Source organism: Vespula vulgaris, chromosome 18 (assembly GCF_905475345.1).
Source record: "Vespula vulgaris chromosome 18, iyVesVulg1.1, whole genome shotgun sequence".
Lineage (NCBI taxonomy): Eukaryota > Metazoa > Arthropoda > Insecta > Hymenoptera > Vespidae > Vespula > Vespula vulgaris.
The window spans coordinates 1,849,086-1,870,000 of record NC_066603.1 but is presented as its reverse complement, the minus strand read 5'-3'; the positions used below and the strand labels follow the sequence as shown (position 1 = coordinate 1,870,000).

The window sequence follows — 20,915 nt, the reverse complement described above, 5'->3', positions numbered from 1 at the left end:
CGGACTCTTGGGCTTAACAGTCTATCTCTGAGTTCGATCTTTCAAAAAAAAAAAAAAGAGAAAAGAAAGAAGAAATGGAGAAAACACAGAGAGAGAGAGAGAGAGAGAGAGAGAGAGAGAGAGAGAGAACTAGGTTCTCTCTTCGATTTGATTTCTTGGATCACGGACTCGAAAAGGTAAATAAAGAGTGATAGAAAGGGAGAAATAACGAGGAGTTGTTCATTTTTGATGGAGGGTTGAAAGCAACGTGTCATTGGGAGATGTTTTGATCAAGGTCATATCTCGAAGTCATGATTTCTTTTTTTTTTTTTTTCCCCTCGAAAATTCGACCGAATCGTTTCCATTTCCTTCGATAATATTTCTTTCTTTCTTTTTTTCTTTCTTTTTTTCTCTTTTCGTTCGTTCGTTTTCTTTCTTATATTTTTTTTCCTTTTCTTGCACTATTAGGATTAGTCTGCGATTAGGATCTATCCGATTTATCCATTTTATTCCATTAATTTTCTTTTTCTTTTTTTTTTCTTGTTTTCTTTTCTTCCTTTTTTCTTCGAAGTAACATGGTGTAAGTGATAAGAATCTTCGAAGTTTTTTTTTTTTTTCTTTTACAGGTATCGTGAATCATTATACTCGAATGTACTAATATCAGTTCCATTTGTTATCGCTCGATGATGCTGGTTATATATCATAATTAATTATAAATATTTAATTAATTATAAGTGATTGCTATCGTTCATAAATGTCGTCTTGATCTGCTACGAATTGGAAATACAAGATAGTGATCTAGTTCAAAGTGAAATTTTGTTGCATTGTTTAATGCATTCTTTGATCAAGTTTATTCGACAATATAATATTGCAATGAATATGAAGATGAAGAAATGTTTGTCTGATGTATGTTCGTCTCACTGATTGATTGTCATGTATTAAGGAAAAAAGAAAGAACATAAGAAAATGTTATTAAAAGATTTCAAACAAATGGCTCTCTCTCTCTCTCTCTCTCTCTCTCTCTCTCTCTCTCTCTCTCGTATGCACAATTACTAATCTCTTTATCGAAAAGGGTGGTTGAAAAAACGGATTGAGATAGGTACTAAAGGATATCCGTTGATATCACGCTTACACAAACTAATAGTATGGGGGTAGTTTAACCGTTAGAAAAGAAAAACGTCGTAGATTCTAATATGCGGGTATATAGAAACTTGTAAGAGAGAGAGAGAGAGACAGAAAGAGAATGCTAAAAAGGGTTGGTTAAGAGGGTTGAAGAGTGGAGGGGAAAGGATTAGGACGAGTTGCGTGAGTTTATTGAGAAAAATGGTCGCGTGTATGCACACGCGTGCGACACTCTCTTCGCACACAGACAGGTGAATACCGTGACCGTCGTGGTCACTATACCCTAACGTGTGATCCTTATCGTTCAGACATTTTCTGTCTTTCTGTCTCACTCTCTCCGTCTTTCTCTCTTTCTCTCTCAGGCTTTCTGATTGCCTTCCTAGATTTACTTTTTCTAATCTTAAATGCAACCCCTTTCATTATGAATCGTATTGATGGTTGATTAAAAAAGTATCATCTGATGAAATTTATTAGGATCTTTTTATTAATATTTTTATTAATAATATTCATGTGATTGTTATTAATTAAAGACTTCCAACTATTAATTTATGAATTTTATATATATATATATAGAAAGAGAGAGAGAGAGAGAGAGAGAGAGAGAGAGAGAGAGAGAGAGAGAGACATCCACTTATCTTTTAATACTTAAACAGTCACTTGAATGTAAGAAGAAGTCCTCATAATCTGACAAATTCAATATAAAAGATGGATCACATTAATAATCATATCTTATTATCAATCAGCCAATATGTCTATAAGTATGATAAATTATCAATATCTTATAAATCGTTCGCTCTCAACAATATGATATGATAGCATTGTCAATTTTGTCGATTCATTTTATTATTTATATACATTTTTTAAATGTCAAGTAATCGAAAACTAATCTCTTCAATTTTTTTTTTATTTTAAATTAACAAAGAGAGAATGAGAAAGAAAGGAATTAACAAATAAATATCATCATCTCGTCGTTCACCTTTTAAACCAAATATATATATATATATATCGATATCATCATCATCCATGGGGGATTTCGTTGGAACATATTTCTCCCCAACTGTGTGTGTTCTATTTCTCTCTCTCTCTCTCTCTCTCTCTCTCTCTCTCTTTCTCTATCTCTCTCTCTCTTTCTCTATCTCTCTCTTTCTCTCTATCTTTCTCTCTCTTTCTCTTTCCCGTTTCCGGTCTCGAGGCAACCGAGTGAACCAGAGACCGGAACACAACACATCGTGTTCCCTTCCAGGGAACACTTTGCTGACGTCACGATATATATCAGCCGAAAAAAGTAAAGAAAAAAAAGTAAAAAAAAAGGGAGAGAGAGAGAGAGATAAAGAGAGAGAGAAAATGATTCGCAGGGGTTCCCTCTTTTCTTCACCAGGATGTAGTTAATATCCGACGACTTTTGAAGATTATTAACCGTGCCTCGGCCATCATTTTCCATGCTTCGGTACAACGTAATTGAAAAAGGAAATCTATATGTATTATTATTATTATTATTATTATTATTATTATTTTATTTTATTTTATTTTATTTTATTTTTTTCGTTAATTCGTATAGAAACAAATACATTTATATTCTCCGAAAGGATATATTTTTCTATGATGGAATATTCTTCGATGGTAACGGCCAATACGGTGCCACGAGATCTTGTATTTCTTTTTATTTTCAATTAAAATTACTTTTTGTATTTTCAATTAAGTTTCACAACAAACCATAATATGGATGAGTCAATTATTTTATTAACGAATTTCTAGTAGTTATAATTATTGAAGGCAACCATTTTCTCTTTCTCTCTCTCTCTCTCTCTCTTACTGTATTGTAACAGAGAAAAGATTTTTAAAGATTGCTAGCTGATTCGCAGCGTCTCAAGAAACAGAATATATTGGAAAGATGAAATGGAGAAAGAAAAAGAGAGAAGAAAAAGAATGTATTGATATTGAAAACTGGAAACTTCACCCTTTTCGGCAAATCTATCACGGTGTGCAACGTAGTATAACGTTCTGTAGTAAGCACCTGGCAACATGTGCTTCGAAAACGATGATCGCGAAAAGAAAGAAACGAAAAGGAGACGGCTCGTCCTCGGCCTCGTCCTCGTTGTCTCTTCGTCGTCGTCGTCATCTTCTTTTTTTACATTTACTTTCAACGAAATCGTTATTTCGAACGTAAAAAGACTTTCATCGAAATCCATTTATATACGAACGTATTATATATAATATATAAGAAATACTTTTATCAAGAGAAAATTTTGTATGTTTTAGAAATAGGAGAAGAAGAAGAAGAAGAAGAAGAAGAAGGAAAAGAAGAAGGAGACAAGGAAGAAAAAGAAGAAGAAAAAGAAGAACAAGGGAACAAGAGAGATAGTGTTTTTGAAAGCACCTGTATACTCTCAGGTATATCTTAAAAGCGAGTAAAAGAAAACAAAGCTGCCGCGAAGTAACCATGTGATACTGAAGATATATAATAGGATAGAGGAAACATTGAGAGGGAGAATAGCCGAAAACAAATAGAATCTTTCTCTCTTTCTCTCTCTCTCTTTTTCACATGGCAAACTCACCTTTTACATGAGAAATCTGATATATATTATACAGATATATATATATATATATATATATATATATATATATATATATGTATGCATGTACACGTGTATGTATATATCTCGTATATACCGGCTGTGTGGTCATCTGCTCTCGAGAACACGTGCTGTTTGTATATCTTTTTCCTTCTCCTTCTTTAAATCTTGTCTCTGTTTTCAATAGTTCACTAATTTAACTCAACTAAAAAACGAAAAATAATAATAACGTGGATTGCGTTAAGATCGTTTTTTCGTTCTCGTATTTTTCATCTAATTTCATTTAATCTGTAAAGATATATATATATATATATATATATATATATATGTTTTGGTTGTTGTTAGTAAACTGTTGAAAAAAGAAGATTGTCATTAATGTGTTTTGAAGAAATATCAGGTTATTCATTCATTCATTCATTCATTCATTCATTCATTCATTCAATCATTTTCATATAATGAGAAATAGGTCAATTAATTTCAATGAAAATGATAAAATGAAATAGTCGAAGGAACTCTGAGTTTCTAGGATTCTTTTCCTCTTTCTTTTCTTTTTCTTGTTTCTTTTCTCAAACTACATACACTTTTTAGGATTGTCGAATATATCAGAATACTTCGATCAATCCTTCCTCTAGCAGCCTTTTCTATTCATGAATTTTCTACTATTCATGGTAGTAACCATCGATCGTTCCGTTGTTATTCGGCAAAGAGATCTTTCACGATTGAATGAAAAATATAGAGATTTGGAAATGTCTGCCAATCGTATTTCACATAGTGACAATCGAGATGAAAGGGAATGGGTTATGTGCAGCAGCTGGCAGATATACTCGATTGCTCTGAGATGCAGATGCGCTCTTGAGATATTTCAAAAATGTTCCAAACTACTTTTGACGTGAATAACACGTGCCAGTTACACACATACATATACATTGCCTTCTGTTTCTCTTTTAAAATTTACTTTCCTGTAGTCTCATTATTATTATTATTATCATTATTATTATTTGTAAAGTAATAATAATATTAATAGTAATAATAACAAATTAATTGAAAGCGATTAGTCATTATTAATTATCAATAATTTGCTACTACATTAACAACAATAATAATGCTTTATATAATATGAAGTTAATGTAGTGATCATAAAGATTATTATTCCAATGGATTGAATCGTTCGAATGATCTCGATGTTACAATTTTTTAAGATACACTTGTTCGAAGTAAAATTACTTTATACATATCATTGCGAATTAATTAAATAACAAAAATTTATATATATGTATATATAAAACTATAGATTAATTTCTTTATATACACGAGAGTATACTTTTTTTTCTTTTCTGTTTTCTTAACGAATAACACCAACAAGTTTCAAGGTCTTATATTTACACACACATAGACAAATGTACGTGTATATGTATATTCAGGGAACAATATGTTAGGAAGGCGTGACGGTGATCTTTTCGAATTCTCTCATTCTCTCATTCTTGATCCAGCTGCCCTTTACCTAAAACTTCCTTCGTTTCTTTCTCTGAAAAACTCCTCCGCAACGATAGTTCCTTCAGATAGGAGCCGAATACCCGAAGGATCTTCCGAATAAGCATCCCTGTGAGGGTGGTGCTGGTGATGCTGATGATGATGATGATGGTGGTGGTGGTGGTGGTGGTGATGGTGATGGTAGTGGTGGTGCTTATGGAACAGCTGGTCTTTCTTAGCTCTTAGCAAAAAAGGAAAAGAAAAAAGAGAGCAAAAAGAAAAGAATATATTTATATATATATACACACCCTCATTCTGTCTCTTTCTCTCTCTCTCTCTCTCTCTCTCTCTCTCTCTCTCTCTCTCTCTTTCTCTTTCTCTTTCTCTTTCTATCTAGTTCCTTACCTCTCAGCAAGAATTTTTTAACGGCCCTATTTGAAGATTTTTCACAAATCTTTTTTTATTTCTTTCTTTGTTTCTCTTCTTCTCTTTTTTTTTTCTTTTCTCTTCCTTTTCCAACTCCTACCAAATAGCGTAATCGTTAGATCCATTTATAAAAAGAAGAAAACAAAACAAAACAAAAAGAAACAAACGCATTGCGTATCGTGATCAATAAAATTTGAGTAAATTTTTTTTCACTAAAAGTTTTTGAGTATAGTAACGTATAACAATTAATCTTTCTAAATTGATTGTAAGATACTTGTTCAGTTGATTAATAACAGTGTATTAATTCACAGGAAACGTGATTATTGTTCTTAACATTATCATATTCATCATCATCATCGTTGTCGACCTTATTGTCGTCGTCGTAGAGTTAGCTGCTTTAAATCGAAGGTCATCCTGTAAATATCGGTGGGTGGATAAGAAAAAAAAAAAAGAGAGTAAGAGAGAGACAGAGAGAAAGAGAGAATAGAGTAGAAAAAAGAAGATCATGGCAACGGAAGGCAGGATCGCCAGATGCCAAGGGAGGTAATTAAATCGCCACAAACAGGAGCGCAGAACCTTTCATGGTGCTTGACGGATGGCAGGCCTCAGGACTTTTAGAACTACTACTACTACTAGTACTAGTAGTAGTAGTAGTAGTAGTGGTAGTAGTAATACTACTACCAATATTACTATTATCCCTTGAAACCAACAACAACAATAGTAATGCTGTGCGATGGTTCGCTTGGCCAAAAAAACTTGTAAATTCTAAACAGTATTTATAACTGCTAGCAGACATTTTTTAGGAGCAACCATAAAGAAGTCATAGGATTCAAATAATTCTTTTCTTTTCTTTTCTTTTTCTTTATAAGAATAGAACGATATAAATGAGAGTTCCCAAGTAATATTTTTTCTTTTTTTGTTCTTTTTTTTTTATAATGCATCAGAGAAGAATGCAGGTGTATATGCATCTATGTCTATTTATAATACTTATGTTCACTATATATATATATATATTTAGGAAGTAATCGAGTAAGAGAAGACAGAAAAAAGAAAAAAGAAGCTGTACGTGTATGTCCCGAAGTTCTCGTATTTCTCAGATCTGAGAAAAACAGGAAAGAGGAAGTGTTTTCGAACGATCGATCAAAACGGAGGAGTGAACGATAGAAATTCGATCACGCGTGGAATCGTCCGGCTTCTTTTTCTTTTTCTTTTTTCTTCTCCTCTCTACAGCGACATCCGTTACCCAACTATATATATATATATATATATATATATATATATATATATATATATTTATAAAAACGAAAATGTCAAAAAAAAAAAGAGAAAGAGAAGAAGAAATGAAAAGAGAGAAGTAACATTTCGTCCCGATAAAATTGTTAAAATAATTTTCAAACGATTTTTTTTACATCGTTCGTGTTATTGTTTATTAGAAAAATGAAGATAGAAGATGAAAGAAGTTGAAAGATATATATAATTGAAAGAAGAAAAAAGAAAGGAAAAAAACAAGGAGAAAGAAGGAAGAGGGATTTTTAAAGGGCCAAATAGCGTTAACAAAGGTCGTCTCACGTTATAATATAATTTTACAGAGTTCCTGGGAACTGAGTTCCCGCCAATTTCTTCTTGGCGGCTGCTCGAGGCAGCCTAACGGCCGTTGGTCTGAGATACTACCTCGAAAGTGGCAGGTGCAAGCCGGGCCAAACTTCATTAAACACAATCCCATCTGCGCCCTCATACTTCCGAGAGAAGAAGAAGAAGAAGAAGAAGGAGGAGAAGAAGAAGAAGAAGAAGAAGAAGAAGAAGAAGAAGGTCTTGTACGCTGCTTGCTTTCTCCAGACGAAGAAAAAGACAAGAAAAAAAAAGAACAGGATAGAAAAAGAGAGAAGGAGAGACGATAACTATTATCGAAGAATTTCTTGCGTATGGTAAATTTTTTTTAAATTTCATTTCTTCAACTAGTTTCATTGATATATATATATATATATATATATATATATATATATATGTGTATATTTTTTTGTTAATTTATTGAAAGATTTGTTCAGTTAAATATTATATATCTATCAGTTATATATTATATATAATATAATATAAGTATTATTTATATAATATATATAATAATATATAACATTTAATTTTTGTAATATATATATATATAATATTATAATACTTTATATATTATCCTTGTCATTAATAAAATATATTTTGTTCATTATAAATTGTTAGAGATAGATTTGTATCGTTATTAGAGATTACATATACTATAATTTTATATACAATATTTGATACGTATATCTTTCTTACATTCGTCTAACAAAATTTGTTATAAACGATATTAGTACGTTGCAATAGAGTGATATAAAAAGAAAAAAGAAAATAGAAAAGAAGAGAGAGAGAGAGAGAGAAAGGAGAAAAATTGATCAAATTTTGTTGCATTTAGTCAATGTGAAAAGAAAAGAAAAGAAAAGAAAAGAAAAGAAATGAGGATGACTTTCGAAATCCGAGAGGAACTTATAGAAAAGGGCAAAACCTTTGGAGAAGAAACAAATCGTTTCTTGGAAGGAAGATACAGCCACGTGGCTGAACTTCGTGGGCACGCGTACCTCTTCTCTTTCTTTTCGATACACGAGATATATAAATTCTAGTTTCAAGTAATTTCTAGTCTCAATATCGATTTCGAATCTGGACAATAAAATGTTCTTATTAATTTCAAATAATGTTTAATTAATAATGAATATTAATTTTATTTGAAAGAGTATATAGGAAACGTTCATCAAAAAGAAAACAATGGACATATTAATTAATTAATTAATCAATTAAAATCATATATCAATTAATCCAATCGAATTCCATTGAATGATAATATTATTTTAAGAAATATATGTTTTCTATAATAATAATTTTATTTGCCATGTAATAACACTCCTTTGCGATAATCGTGCTATATAAAATATTAAAAAAAAAAAAAAGAAAAAAAAATTTTAACAATCTAAAAGATTATAACGCTTGCTTTAAGTATCTCAAGTTTAAATTCTGGAAAATATATACGTATAATAATTCTCTAACGATCTTACAAATCTTTTATACTTATTAAATAATTATTAATAATCAATTTCTTATTACATGTTATATATAATGTATAATAATTCGTAATCTTAAACAATAAATTTTTCATTTCAGAAATAAGATCCTCCATGGTGTAAGGTGGTACCATAGAATAGTACAGCTATCAATACATGCTCGTTTGACTACATATATATATATACACACACACCTTGCAAGGAAAATGGAGAAAAGGTCCACTTGTTGGTAGTGGTAGTACGAAAGGCTATTCACCTTCGATTCAATACCCTATTCTTCCTATTTCATCGTAAGTAAGGATCCTGTAGAACTATTTTTCCGGATTTTTGCTGCTATCCGTTCAATAGAAAATAACTTTCAAGATAAATCATATGTAAGTAAACTTACAATGCTCTTTAAAATTTAAAGGTACGTCTCTTTCGTACAACCGACGTTCACAGGTATTTTTCTTTTCTTTTCTTATACTTTTTTTCTTTTCTCTTCTTTTTTCTCTTCTATTTTCTTTTTTCTTTTTTCTTTTGTTTTTTGTCAATATTATGGTATTAATTTTTTTGTAATCAATATTGAATTATTTCCTTCCATTGACTTTTATTTATTCGTTAGCAATTAATTTACCATTAGTCGGTAACAGTCTAAAAAAACGAATATCTACTTTATCATTTTATTGATAAGAGATATATCAATGAATTAACGAATGTAGAATTTATTATAATCACAATTAAAAGTAATAGATTAATTTCGACTTATGGAATGATTTTTGAAAGGTATGATCATTTATTTCATTTTGAAAAGTCATTTGATTAACGATAATCTTTTTAACGTTATGAAAGTATTTTGAACAAATTCAAAAATTGAAAATTCCAAGTCTTTTTTTTAGCAATTAGTTAATGAAAGATAAAAATAATTCATTTATACGACAATTGCAAATAACATTTCACGTATCATATACTTTTAATATCATTTTATTGTTACTTTTCCTTTTCTCAGTGATCATTTCAATCGTGATCAGTTCAAATATTAATAACAACATTTTCAGATTAAATACTTGGAAAGAGATAACAAAATGAAAACATGTTATTGTTATCAACAAATTTTTACAAATTAAAACATACGCAATGAAACGAATGACGTGAAATTTAATATTGTGTGATGAATGAAGAATTTAATTGTGGAACGTTATTCACAAAAAAAAAAGAAAAGAAAAGAAAGAGAAAGAGAGAGGAAGAGGAAAAGAGAGACAAATAGAAAGAAGAACAAATATCAAAAGATCACTGACCTTCCTACAATAAAATTTGCGATTGCTAACGTGATAAATGTTTACAAAAGCTTAGCAAACATGATAAGATAAAAGTTATTAATTAAGTATGATTGATTGAAATATCTGGATGTTTTCTGTTCACGTTTTATTTATTTATTTCTTTTTTTAATCATCCCATAAAAAATATTCCTCTCTCTCTTTCTCTGTCTCTTCTTTGTATGTATTAGCGAATATATATATATATATATATATATATATATATATATTTGTTATTATATTGTGTATTAGCACATTAACATTACTATAGAAATAGATTATTTAATTAATTTATAAAAAAAGATTTACAAATTTCTCAAATAATTTAAAAAAAAATATATGATACGTGAAACAAGTATTTGTTTTATATATACAAATCTCAATTGAATTTAATACATATGTGTATATATATATATATATATATATATATATATATATATATATATACACACACATATATAATATATATTTCATTTTAATATATATGTATTAATATGTATATACATATTATAAACATCCAATCTTTTTGTCTCTCATGGCTAGTCATAACAAAGAAAATCCTCTTTTTTTATTTTGATATTTATATTTTGTATTCCGAATGAAGACACGAATTTCTTTTTTGTAACCAAATGATACATGCAATGGTACAAATCATTAATATAGCAGCAATAGGAATAGTGATTAATCCAATACTCTCTATGTCAAAATTAGAACTTTCAGCAATATTCAACTTTGGAACACAGTTCTCCTCTGAAATAAAAAAAATGGATCATTTACTCGTCTAAAAAAAATCATCCGATTATTTTAAAATATTTTCTTTTGCTTTTTGTTTTTTTTTTTATATTTAGAATCTATAAGATTCTCGTTTATTCGATGATAAGCCATAGTTGATTATATTTTATTAGATATCTTTAAAATAGTACGTGTAATATCTAATATTTTAATTATAGTTATATGACATATTATTTTCATTAGAAAACACAATATGCAATAACTATAATTTATAAATAACTATAGTCTATATTTTACATATAATTCTATAATATTATGTAGTATAAAAATTATAAAAATATTAGACTTAATTATATAATTAATATTATATATATATATATATAATATTAATTTGTAATAAATCTTATATTTATTATTTTACATATGAGATAATTTTATTATTTTATAATTAAACATATTTGTAAATATAATAATATAAGAACAGATAAATTGATCGGGTTATCGTTAATTCAAAACAATTTATGAATGATTAACGCGTCGATTTAGTAATATTTCAAACAAACAAAAAAATATAGTAATTTATAATATAACATCGAAAGAAATTATTATGTAATTTAATTCTTACCGGATCTCGACGAAACGTCATTGTCTGTGTTAAAAGCTATTAAATCGACATCGGTTATCGATATTTCAACAGTTTCTGTCATCACTTTGATTTCATTGTTGCATATGTATTTACCATTAATAGTAGAAGCAGCGAACAATGTAAGATTCGGACCGGTTGTTTGCAATATGTCTGCGTCTAAATGAAGAATTTACAAAAACAAAAACAAACCATGAAAATATAAATAAATAAAAAAATAAACAGATAGAAAAAGGAATCGGAAAAATAAAAATAAAGATAAATTCGATTACGTTTGCTGATTCTACGATCGATTCGTCTAAAGGAAGAATTTAAAGAAAAAGAAATATATAAAAGAAAGATAAGATAAAATTATAAATAAATGAGAAAAGTTATTACATCTTTGTGATAAACAAAAGTAAAGAAAAAAAATATAAATAATCGTTGAAAGATAAACGATTAAAAGGAATATAATAATAACAATAGGACTGACCTAATGCATTAGGAAAATTCCATTCGTCTAAATGAATCAGTAAGAGGATTTCAAAAACTGAAAATGTAGAGTTCTCTTTTTTTAAGTAAAAAGTAATATTGTTTGTTTTTTCTTCCAAAAAGGGAACCGGCCAAGTTAATTGCATAACAGAAACTGGCTCACTGCAATAACCATCGGTCGTTATTTCATGAGATGGTATGCTCAAAATTTCATTACTATTCTGTAAAATAAAATGTATGATAAATAAATAAATATATATATATATATATATATATATATATATATGTGAAAGAAAAATAAACGATATAAATCCAATATAACAATTTCAATACGACACACATAAGGAGATATATTGATTGTTATGTCACAATTAAATGAAAGAAAAATGGAATATCAATTCGATTATAACTTTTTTAAGAACTGATACTAACAGTATGATAAACGTTTTGTTATTAATTTTATTATATATAGATATTATTCGATCTAATACCTCCAGGTTCGTATTGTTGTACGTCACATTTAGTGAAATCGTCATCTTTGACAATATGCATGTTCCATTTTCTCCTTTAACTTGATACGGATATTCCTCCGGACTTGCGATAGTTGGTAGCGTTTTTATTGGTGTTGTTTCTTTTGTTGATGGTGTTTCTTTTGTTGATGGTGTTTCTTTTGTTGATGGTGTTTGTTTTGTTGTTGATGTTTCTTTTGTTGATGGTGTTTGTTTGATTGTTGTTTTTGTTGATGGTTGTTTTGATGCTGGTTCTAATGTTGATGTTGAACTATTGTCTTTATTAGATTCTTCCTCTCGTAAATCACCGTTTTCAAAAGTTTCATTCAATTCTTCGTCTATTGAATGATCGCCATTATCATTTAGAGATCGTCCTTCGTTTCCTCGACTTTCCTTTCTCACAACGATTCCCACATTTGGATTATCGACTACATTACCTGTACTTCCGGTTCCCTCAGCTGTTAATAAAAATTTAAAAAAAGATTCACGTTTATACTTAATATCGTTAATATCGTTTACGATGAGATCAGATATTACCAAATTATTTTCAAACTTGCTCGATACATTAACGTTCCATTCATTAATCAACAAGAACACTAATAAATATCTCACCTTGAATTATCGCGATCGCCAATAGGATTGCATATAAAAATTGAAGTTTCATGTTTTCAATATTTTATATATATACATGTACATTTGTATGTTTTGTTAAGTGTGTGTATAATCTTCTTGTCAAATCATTCTTCCACTCTCTTTCTCTTCTTTATTTGTGTAGATATATCTTAGATATATATATAAAATATTATAGATGTGTGTGTGTATATATGAATACGTTGATTGTCACTATATATAACTCACTATATATCTCGAAAAATGCAATTAGAATTAGTGTTATTATTATTTATAGGAAAACAAAGAACCGATTAATTTGATCTAGCCTGCACGTTGGTGGTTGATATAAACTATAGCAAGAATGACTTACTAATCTTTACTATCCAACAATGTTTACCTAGTTTATCATTATATCTTTAATCATAGAAAGAAAGATAGGATATCTATCGTGTAACCTATATACTGGCTTAGCTCTACGAACAAATCAAATGACTCATAGATAGACTCATAAATGCATTAGTATGTTCTATATATTCATAAATAATTATTCTTTATGAATTTTTGAATTTATTAGATTTCAAACACGATTTTATTAATTATCTGAAAGGAATCTTGTATCTTTGTATGCGTATATAAATGTACATAAATAAGTACATATATACATATATACATTTGTACGTGTGTATGTATATATATATATATATACATGTATCTATGTATGTATCTATGTATGTATGTATGTATGTATGTATCTATATATCTAATCGATCTAATCATGTTCCCACGAAAAGCACGTTAATGAGTACGATAGAAAATTTCAAACATGCCCAATTAAGGAAAGATAATAAATTTCGTAGCAGACTGTACGCGATACGTACTAAACAGGTGTTAAACGGAGGGAGTGTTTATCATTTGATGTGTTATTACCATTTGAAAATCATCATTATCGTAATAATCATGCACGTGAGAATTTCGTGCCAGTATTATACATACGATCGATTTTTTTTAATAGCCTGTTAGGCGTTCTAATTAAGAATTATTTCTCTCTCTCTCTCTCTCTCTCTCTCTCTCTCTCTCTCTCTCTCTCTCTCTCTCTCTCTCTCTCTCTCTCTCTCTCTGTCTCTGTCTGTCTCTCTAAATGTTTCATTAACATAAAACATAGATAATATTATTTAATCATTGATATTTCATATTCCATAATTTTTTACTAATGTTTTTTTGTCAAATTTTGTTTCAAAAATAGTGTGGTAATAATAACGATAGTAATAGTAATAATAATAATAATAATAATAATAATAATAATAATAATATAATATTTAATATTTGTAATAAATATTGAATATTTTTATTATTTTACTTTTTTCTCCTTTGATGTTACTTGTATAATTTTATTTTACAAATTAGTAATCTTATAATCAAATATAGCAATAATAGTAGTAGTAATAATAATAATAATAATAATAATAATAATAATAATAATAATAATAATAATAATAATAATAATAATAATAATAATAATTTATTCTTTTATAAGATTTTACACAAACGCATAAACGAAATTGTATTTCTTATTCTGTTTTCGTTTTTGCAAGACGAACAAGTTTGCAAAGCATGTAAGAGAAAGAGAGAAAAGAAATGAAAAAAAAAAGTTTTTGTAAAATAAAAAGGTAGCATGTGGTTTGATTACGTTCACACGATCGTGCAGATGACACCCATAGATATTTCATTAACGACTAATATGTTTCCATCGATTAAAAATATATCGAACTTATTTAATCCCATTACGGATGCTCATTAATTATTACTAATGAATATTTCGTTTTTATATTTGTGGTTATTAATTTATTTTTTTAAATTAGTATTTCCTTTCTTTACATTAATACTGATTTGACGATATTGAATAATAGAATAAGTATATATCAAAAAAAAAAAAAAAAAAAAATCTCTTAAATTATTCAATGTCGAATATAATTTTTTTATGAACGAAAGATAGAGATTATTTTTCTAATAGATACGAAAAAATTAATATACGAAACATACTGTTAGTAATAAGAATAATAATAATAATAACAATAATTTAAAAAAGGAAAAGAAAAACTAATTTTCATTTTTACATAATGATAAAAACAGTGATAAAAAATAAGAAATAAATATTTAATACATGTATAATAAATGGATGATACATGTTTATATTACTTAAAAATTTACTTATTTTTTTATACGCATCTCTTATAAATATTAAAATAATCGATTGATTTTAGAACAAATTTTTTAATCTTTTTTTTAAAAAATTCGTTCTAACATCGATCGATTGTTTTAATATATAATAAGAGATGTAAATATAAAAGATAAATAAATTAAAATAATATGTGTGCGCATGTGTTGTTCATTTGTTATAAAAAATATTTCAAATTTTAATTTTATTATTTATATTTAGTATATATTACCATTGCTATAATAATATACTATAATAATATATATATATATTATAAAAGAGTTAGCATAAATACTATATTAATTTATTATATATATATATATATATATATATATATATATATAATAAATTTCATTATTTCTCTTATTCTCTTTCTTTTTCTTTCTCTTTTTCTTTCTTCAATTTATCAACAAATAAATTCTATATTATAAATATCGTACTATTATTATAATAATTAATTTTTTATTAATAAAATTTTACTGTCTCGTCTTAATCATAGAAGAAAAAAAGAAAAGGAAGAAAGAATAAGAAGAGAGTAATTCTAAAAAATTATCTATAATTTATTTCAAAAGTTATATCTTCAATCCGATACTACTCGCTCGCAAAATATCAAATTCCTTTATTAGATTTTTTTTTTGAAGAAAAATGTAATATCAGAAAAAAAAATAATGAAAATTCGAAATAAATAAGAAAGGAAAACGAAACAAAAATTAACAAAAATCTTTTTATATTTTTTCGAATGAGCGAATATTACGGATCTTTTTTTTTCTAACCGTTTTTTCTTTTTTCTTTTTCTCATAGAAAATGAAACGAAAATATTTCTTCGACTATTTCTTTTCTTTTTTCTTTTTTCGTTTTTCCTTTTTATTCACTTATTTATTATATTTGTTTAATCAACGTGAGAAACGTTAATGCAGAGAAGATGTATTTACAAAATATACAGCGAGGTGGGAGCAAAGAAAAGAAAAAAAAAAGAAAAAATAGAATAAAATAAAATAAAAAAATCGTCTATATGCGATTCTAAAGATCAATTATTTTGTTTCAAGACTTCTTACACTAATACTCTTTTTTTCTTTCTTTTTTTTTCTTTTTTACTTTTCCTCCTTTTATTCTTCAAATCGTAAAGCATTCCTTTTTTTCCTTTAGTTTTACGATTTGAAGAAGAAAAAGAAAGAAAAAAAAAAGGAAAGAGAAAAAGAAAGAGAAAGAGAAACGAATTATCGTAAAAAGTCTGGAAAAAGAGGAATAATTGATTTTTTAATAGTGTTTAATAACTTTTGACTCTTATGTACGTGTATATGCAAGTAAATATAATATACACCGTCTGTTTAAAAAGTTTCGAAATAGGATTAATAAAAAATAAAGAAATGTTAAGATGGTGGTTTCAATGTTTCAGCTGTTTTACATAATCTTTCTCAACTTGAGTACAACGCATAGAACGTTCATAGAAACGTGTGAAATTATCGAAAAAGTTTTTCTTTGATTTTTTATTGTTCAACTCGCGTTTCAACGATGACTTGAATGTCGATTATGTCGTCAAAGCGTTGACTCTTCAAATGAATTTTTATTTTGAAGAATAAAAAAAAAAAGAAAAAACACGGCGCCAAATCCTAAAGAACATTCTAAAGAAAGACTTTTTTAATAATTTAACATGGTTGTTTGTACGAGCATTCTATGCGTTGTACTCGAGCGAGAAAAAATTATGTAGAACGCCTGAAACATTGAACGCCATCTTACATTTCTCTATTTTTGATGAATCAAGTGTCGAAACTTTTTGGACAGACTATATATGTATTATATATTATATATGTGTGTATACATAAATTATAATTCTAATGTAAACATCCTATCCTTTTTGCAAATAATTTTCCCATCTGGCACCATAATATAGAAAAATTTTTTTTCTCTTTCTTTCTTTTTCTTCTTCTTTTTTTTTTTTGTTAATTTTTTTTATTTTATTTTTTTATTTTATCTTTTTACGTTTTTTCTATGGAACCTCCGAACGAACAGGCGCGTTTCTTCTTCGTCGCCAAATGACAAATCCCATGATACCAATCACGGCTAAAGCACCAATAACACCACCGACTATAGCACCAACATTCGCCGTTTCAGTTAATGGGTTAACGCAATAATTCTCTGAAACAAAAAGATCGATCATTTTTATTTGTTTAATATATAATTGTTGGAATTACTCGAATACGTAATCGTTTTTTATTTAAAAACGATCTAAATACTTTCTTCCTGTTCGATATATAAGAGTGTTAATCATATATATTAATTTTTTTTTTTAATATATTTGAATAATATAAATAATATTTAATATTTCCATTATAGCATTACGACAGTTTATCGTTTATTAAAAAATTATATTATAAGATCTATAATATAATATAACTACGATATTATATATCGTGTTCTATCATATTATGAAGATTATTGATAAAATTGTATCGTATATTATATAACTATAATACTATGTAATATAGTATTATTATGTAGTATGTATATATATATATGTGTGTGTGTGTGTATATATATTCGTAACAAAACTATAATTAATATATGAATAAAATTATCATTTAAGATGATAGCTCTATGTGATATCATATAGTGTAATAATTTACAGTACTGTTTTAGTACATAATATTATATAGTATAATAATTACGAAAATATATTATACTTAACATACATATTACACTATACAATAATACATATCACATTAATTATTTTACATACAAAATAATTACATTATTTCGTAATTAAACTTACTTGTAGACACGATAATACGAGAGCAACTAATTGATCGGATTATTTTTTTATACGAAACGTTTAAATAACACATTGATTATTATTAAAGTTTCGATATATAATCAAAAAAAAATATTTCGATAAATAAAAGAGAAGAAAGAAATATCAAACAATTTACAAAGAAAAATATTAAAGTTAATCCTTACCAGATTTCGATGAAATATCGGTGTCCGTGTTGAAAGCTATCAAATTGACTTCGGTTATCGAGAATTCAAAGTTTTTTTCTGTCACAAATACTATAACGTTGCATACGTATCTATCATTCGTAGAAGTAGCGAACAACGAAAGATTCTCTTTGGTTTCCAGTCTGATTACATCTTCTAAAGGAAGAACATAAAGAAGAAAATAAGATATACAATAAATAAACTTTCATATTTATAATATAAGATATAATATTATAAATATCAAAGGATAATAAATAAACCTAAAGATATAATAAAAATGCGAATAGAGAAAAGAAATATTATAACGTTTATAACAAACCAAATAAATATTCGTTGAGTTTAACGATTAAACGTGCTGAATAATAATATAACAAACCTGGTTTTAATGCATCTGGAAAATTCTTTTTGTCCAAATATATATCTGCCTTGATTTGATCTATCGAAAATACAGAATTGCTCTTCTTGAAATAGAAAGTAATTGTATTTTCGTTGTCCGACGCAAAATCGATGCTTTTATATTCAGATGTAGTCTCCTCACTCGACCAAGTTAATTCCATAGTAGAATTGGTCTCATCGCATTTGCCAGTGGTAGTTACATTAGAAGACGGTACTTTCAAGATTTTTTCTGATTCCTGTAAGATAATGTATATATATATATAGTGTTTCTGTGAAAGAAAGTTAAAAGATACAAAGCAAATGTTAAAAGTCTAAATTAATCGTACGAATTGTGATATTAATTATTATATAACAATTATTAAAATAAAACGAAAGGTCGATTACTATTATATATATATATATATATATATATATATATATATATATATATATATCTTATTTCATCAGCTAATTCTCAAGAAAAAATTTTTATTATTAACTTTATTACATACGGATATTATTCAATTTGATACCTGATTTTTTGAGTTAGTATATGTCAAAGTTAGTGAGATCGTCATCTTTGACAATATGCATGTCCCATTTTCTCCTTTAACTTGATACGGATATTCCGTTGGACTTGCGATAGTTGGTAGCATTTGTATTGTTGTTGTTTCTTTTGTTGATGGTGTTTGTTTTGTTGATGGTGTTTGTTTTGTTGATGGTGTTTGTTTTGTTGATGGTGTTTCTTTTGTTGATGGTGTTTCTTTTGTTGATGGTGTTTGTGCTGTTGATGGTGTTTGTTCTGTTGATGGTGTTTGTTCTGTTGATGGTGTTTGTTCTGTTGATGGTGTTTGTTCTGTTGATAGTGTTGTTTGTTCTGTTGATGTTGAACTATTGTCTTTATTAGATTCTTCCTCTCGTAAATCACCGTTTTCAAAAATTTGATTCAATTCTTCGTCTATTGAATGATCGCCATTATCATTTAGAGATCGTCCTTCGCTTCCTCGATTTTCTTTTTCCATAACGATTCCCAAATCTGGATTATCAGCTACATTACCTGTACTTCCGGCTCCCTCGGCTGTTAATTAAAATTCAGAAAAAATACACATTTTTTTTTTTTTTTTTTTTTTTTTTTTTTTTTTTTTTTTTTTTTTTTAATAACACATCAATATCATTCACGATGAGATCACATATCACCAAATTATTTTCAAACTTACTCGATACGTTAACGTTCCATTCACTAATTAACAAGAGCACTAATAAATATCTCACCTTGAATTATCGCGATCGCCAATAGGATCCCATATAAAAATCGAAGTTTCATGTTTCCGATGTTTTATATATGCACATATATATCTGTATATTTTGTTGTACGTGCGTATATGTGTTTGTATCCTTTCGTCAAATTACTCTTTCTACTTTTCTTTCTTTTTTTTTTTTTCCTTATTTATCAATATATATATATATATATGTAATATATATGTATAACGTACTACACGTTTATTCTCACTCCAATATAAACAATATCTTGAAATAGATCAAATACGAATATTACAATTAGCGTTACTATTATACGTAGGAGAACAAAGAACCGATTAGTTCGGACAAGCCTTTGCGTCGATGGTTAATATAGACGATGGTGAGCTAATAAATGAGTACTAGTAACCCCCGCCAACCAACCATGTTTTCGTACTTTATCATTATATTTTTATCCGTACAAAGAGAGATAGGATATCTCCGGTGCAACCTGCATACTTGCTTTTCTCGACTGCAAATCTGATCGCATATATATACACACACACACACACATATATATATATATATATACACACGTACACACACCTGTATATATACATAATAAGTCTACCAATAATAATTATTCTAAATATATTTTGAAATTTTGTTTTGGTTTTCAAATGCGATTGATCGATCATTCATGAAAGAAAAAGGATAAAGAAATCTGAGAAACCAAAATGAGGACTTAACTTTTTTTTTTTTCTTTTTGGTTCCTTATTTGATTCCTTTTCTTTCATCTTTTCTTCTTTTTCCTTTTCTTTTTCTTTCTTTCTTTCTTCTTTCTTTCCTTTTTTTTTTTTTTTTTTTGATCATTATCGCAATACTTACTCTTCGATGAGACATTTCTTGTTTTTTTTTTTTTTTTTTTCTTTTTTACTTTCACTTTCTTTTTAATTCTACGAGATACTCTTCGATGAGAAAGATAATATTTTGTATGTGTATGTGTGTGTGTGTGTAAAATTTCGTAAGAACAACTGACTCACCTTTACAATGATATTAGAACGATTATCGTGCACCATTTATTGTCATCAAATCAATGCATTCATAACGATAATCGATGGACGAGAATTAATGAATATTATCGATTAATTACTAACATAATTATTGGTATTAATTTTTCTATGGGATTTCAACAAGCGGTGTA

General features: G+C 27.5%; 2 protein-coding genes and 1 long non-coding RNA gene across 4 annotated transcripts in view; 1 reads left to right on the top strand and 2 right to left on the bottom strand.

Moving 5' to 3' along the window:
• The window catches only part of LOC127070424 (uncharacterized), an 18,209-nt gene extending 8,961 nt beyond the window's left edge, over positions 1 to 9,248 (top strand). For both annotated transcript variants that reach the window (XR_007784504.1, XR_007784505.1), the window contains exons 2-4: positions 3,361 to 3,492; positions 7,160 to 7,495; positions 8,751 to 9,248. This is a non-coding gene — a long non-coding RNA (uncharacterized LOC127070424). The remainder of the gene's footprint in view (positions 1 to 3,360; positions 3,493 to 7,159; positions 7,496 to 8,750) is intronic.
• Positions 9,249 to 10,437: 1,189 nt separating this feature from the next.
• LOC127070419 (lysosome-associated membrane glycoprotein 1-like) lies at positions 10,438 to 13,503 on the bottom strand. Its single transcript, XM_051008365.1, has 5 exons — positions 12,913 to 13,503; positions 12,283 to 12,758; positions 11,793 to 12,012; positions 11,303 to 11,479; positions 10,438 to 10,695 (listed from the first exon to the last, which is right to left on the bottom strand). Exons 1-5 carry the CDS (start codon positions 12,962 to 12,964, stop codon positions 10,526 to 10,528), a joined length of 1,095 nt encoding a protein of 364 aa, XP_050864322.1. The 5' UTR covers positions 12,965 to 13,503; the 3' UTR covers positions 10,438 to 10,525.
• A 3,199-nt stretch (positions 13,504 to 16,702) lies between these two features.
• Positions 16,703 to 20,125, bottom strand: LOC127070418 (lysosome-associated membrane glycoprotein 1-like). The gene is made up of 5 exons (XM_051008363.1): positions 19,748 to 20,125; positions 19,009 to 19,553; positions 18,477 to 18,732; positions 18,083 to 18,256; positions 16,703 to 17,263 (listed from the first exon to the last, which is right to left on the bottom strand). Exons 1-5 carry the CDS (start codon positions 19,797 to 19,799, stop codon positions 17,115 to 17,117), a joined length of 1,176 nt encoding a protein of 391 aa, XP_050864320.1. The 5' UTR covers positions 19,800 to 20,125; the 3' UTR covers positions 16,703 to 17,114.
• Between the last annotated feature and the right edge of the window lie 790 nt (positions 20,126 to 20,915).

What these genes read in the sequence shown, in the direction of transcription:
- LOC127070419 (XM_051008365.1), bottom strand. Translation starts at nt 12,964, where the DNA reads ATGAAACTTCAATTTTTATATGCAATCCTATTGGCGATCGCGATAATT. An exon ending in ACAACAATACGAACCTGGAG is followed by an intron (nt 12,013 to 12,282) that starts GTATTAGATCGA and finishes TTTATTTTACAG; the next exon opens with AATAGTAATGAAATTTTGAG. An exon ending in TGACGTTTCGTCGAGATCCG is followed by an intron (nt 10,696 to 11,302) that starts GTAAGAATTAAA and finishes TTTTTATTTCAG; the next exon opens with AGGAGAACTGTGTTCCAAAG.
- LOC127070418 (XM_051008363.1), bottom strand. Translation starts at nt 19,799, where the DNA reads ATGAAACTTCGATTTTTATATGGGATCCTATTGGCGATCGCGATAATT. An exon ending in GGCGATCGCGATAATTCAAG is followed by an intron (nt 19,554 to 19,747) that starts GTGAGATATTTA and finishes TTTAATTAACAG; the next exon opens with CCGAGGGAGCCGGAAGTACA. An exon ending in CGATATTTCATCGAAATCTG is followed by an intron (nt 17,264 to 18,082) that starts GTAAGGATTAAC and finishes TTTTTGTTTCAG; the next exon opens with AGAATTATTGCGTTAACCCA.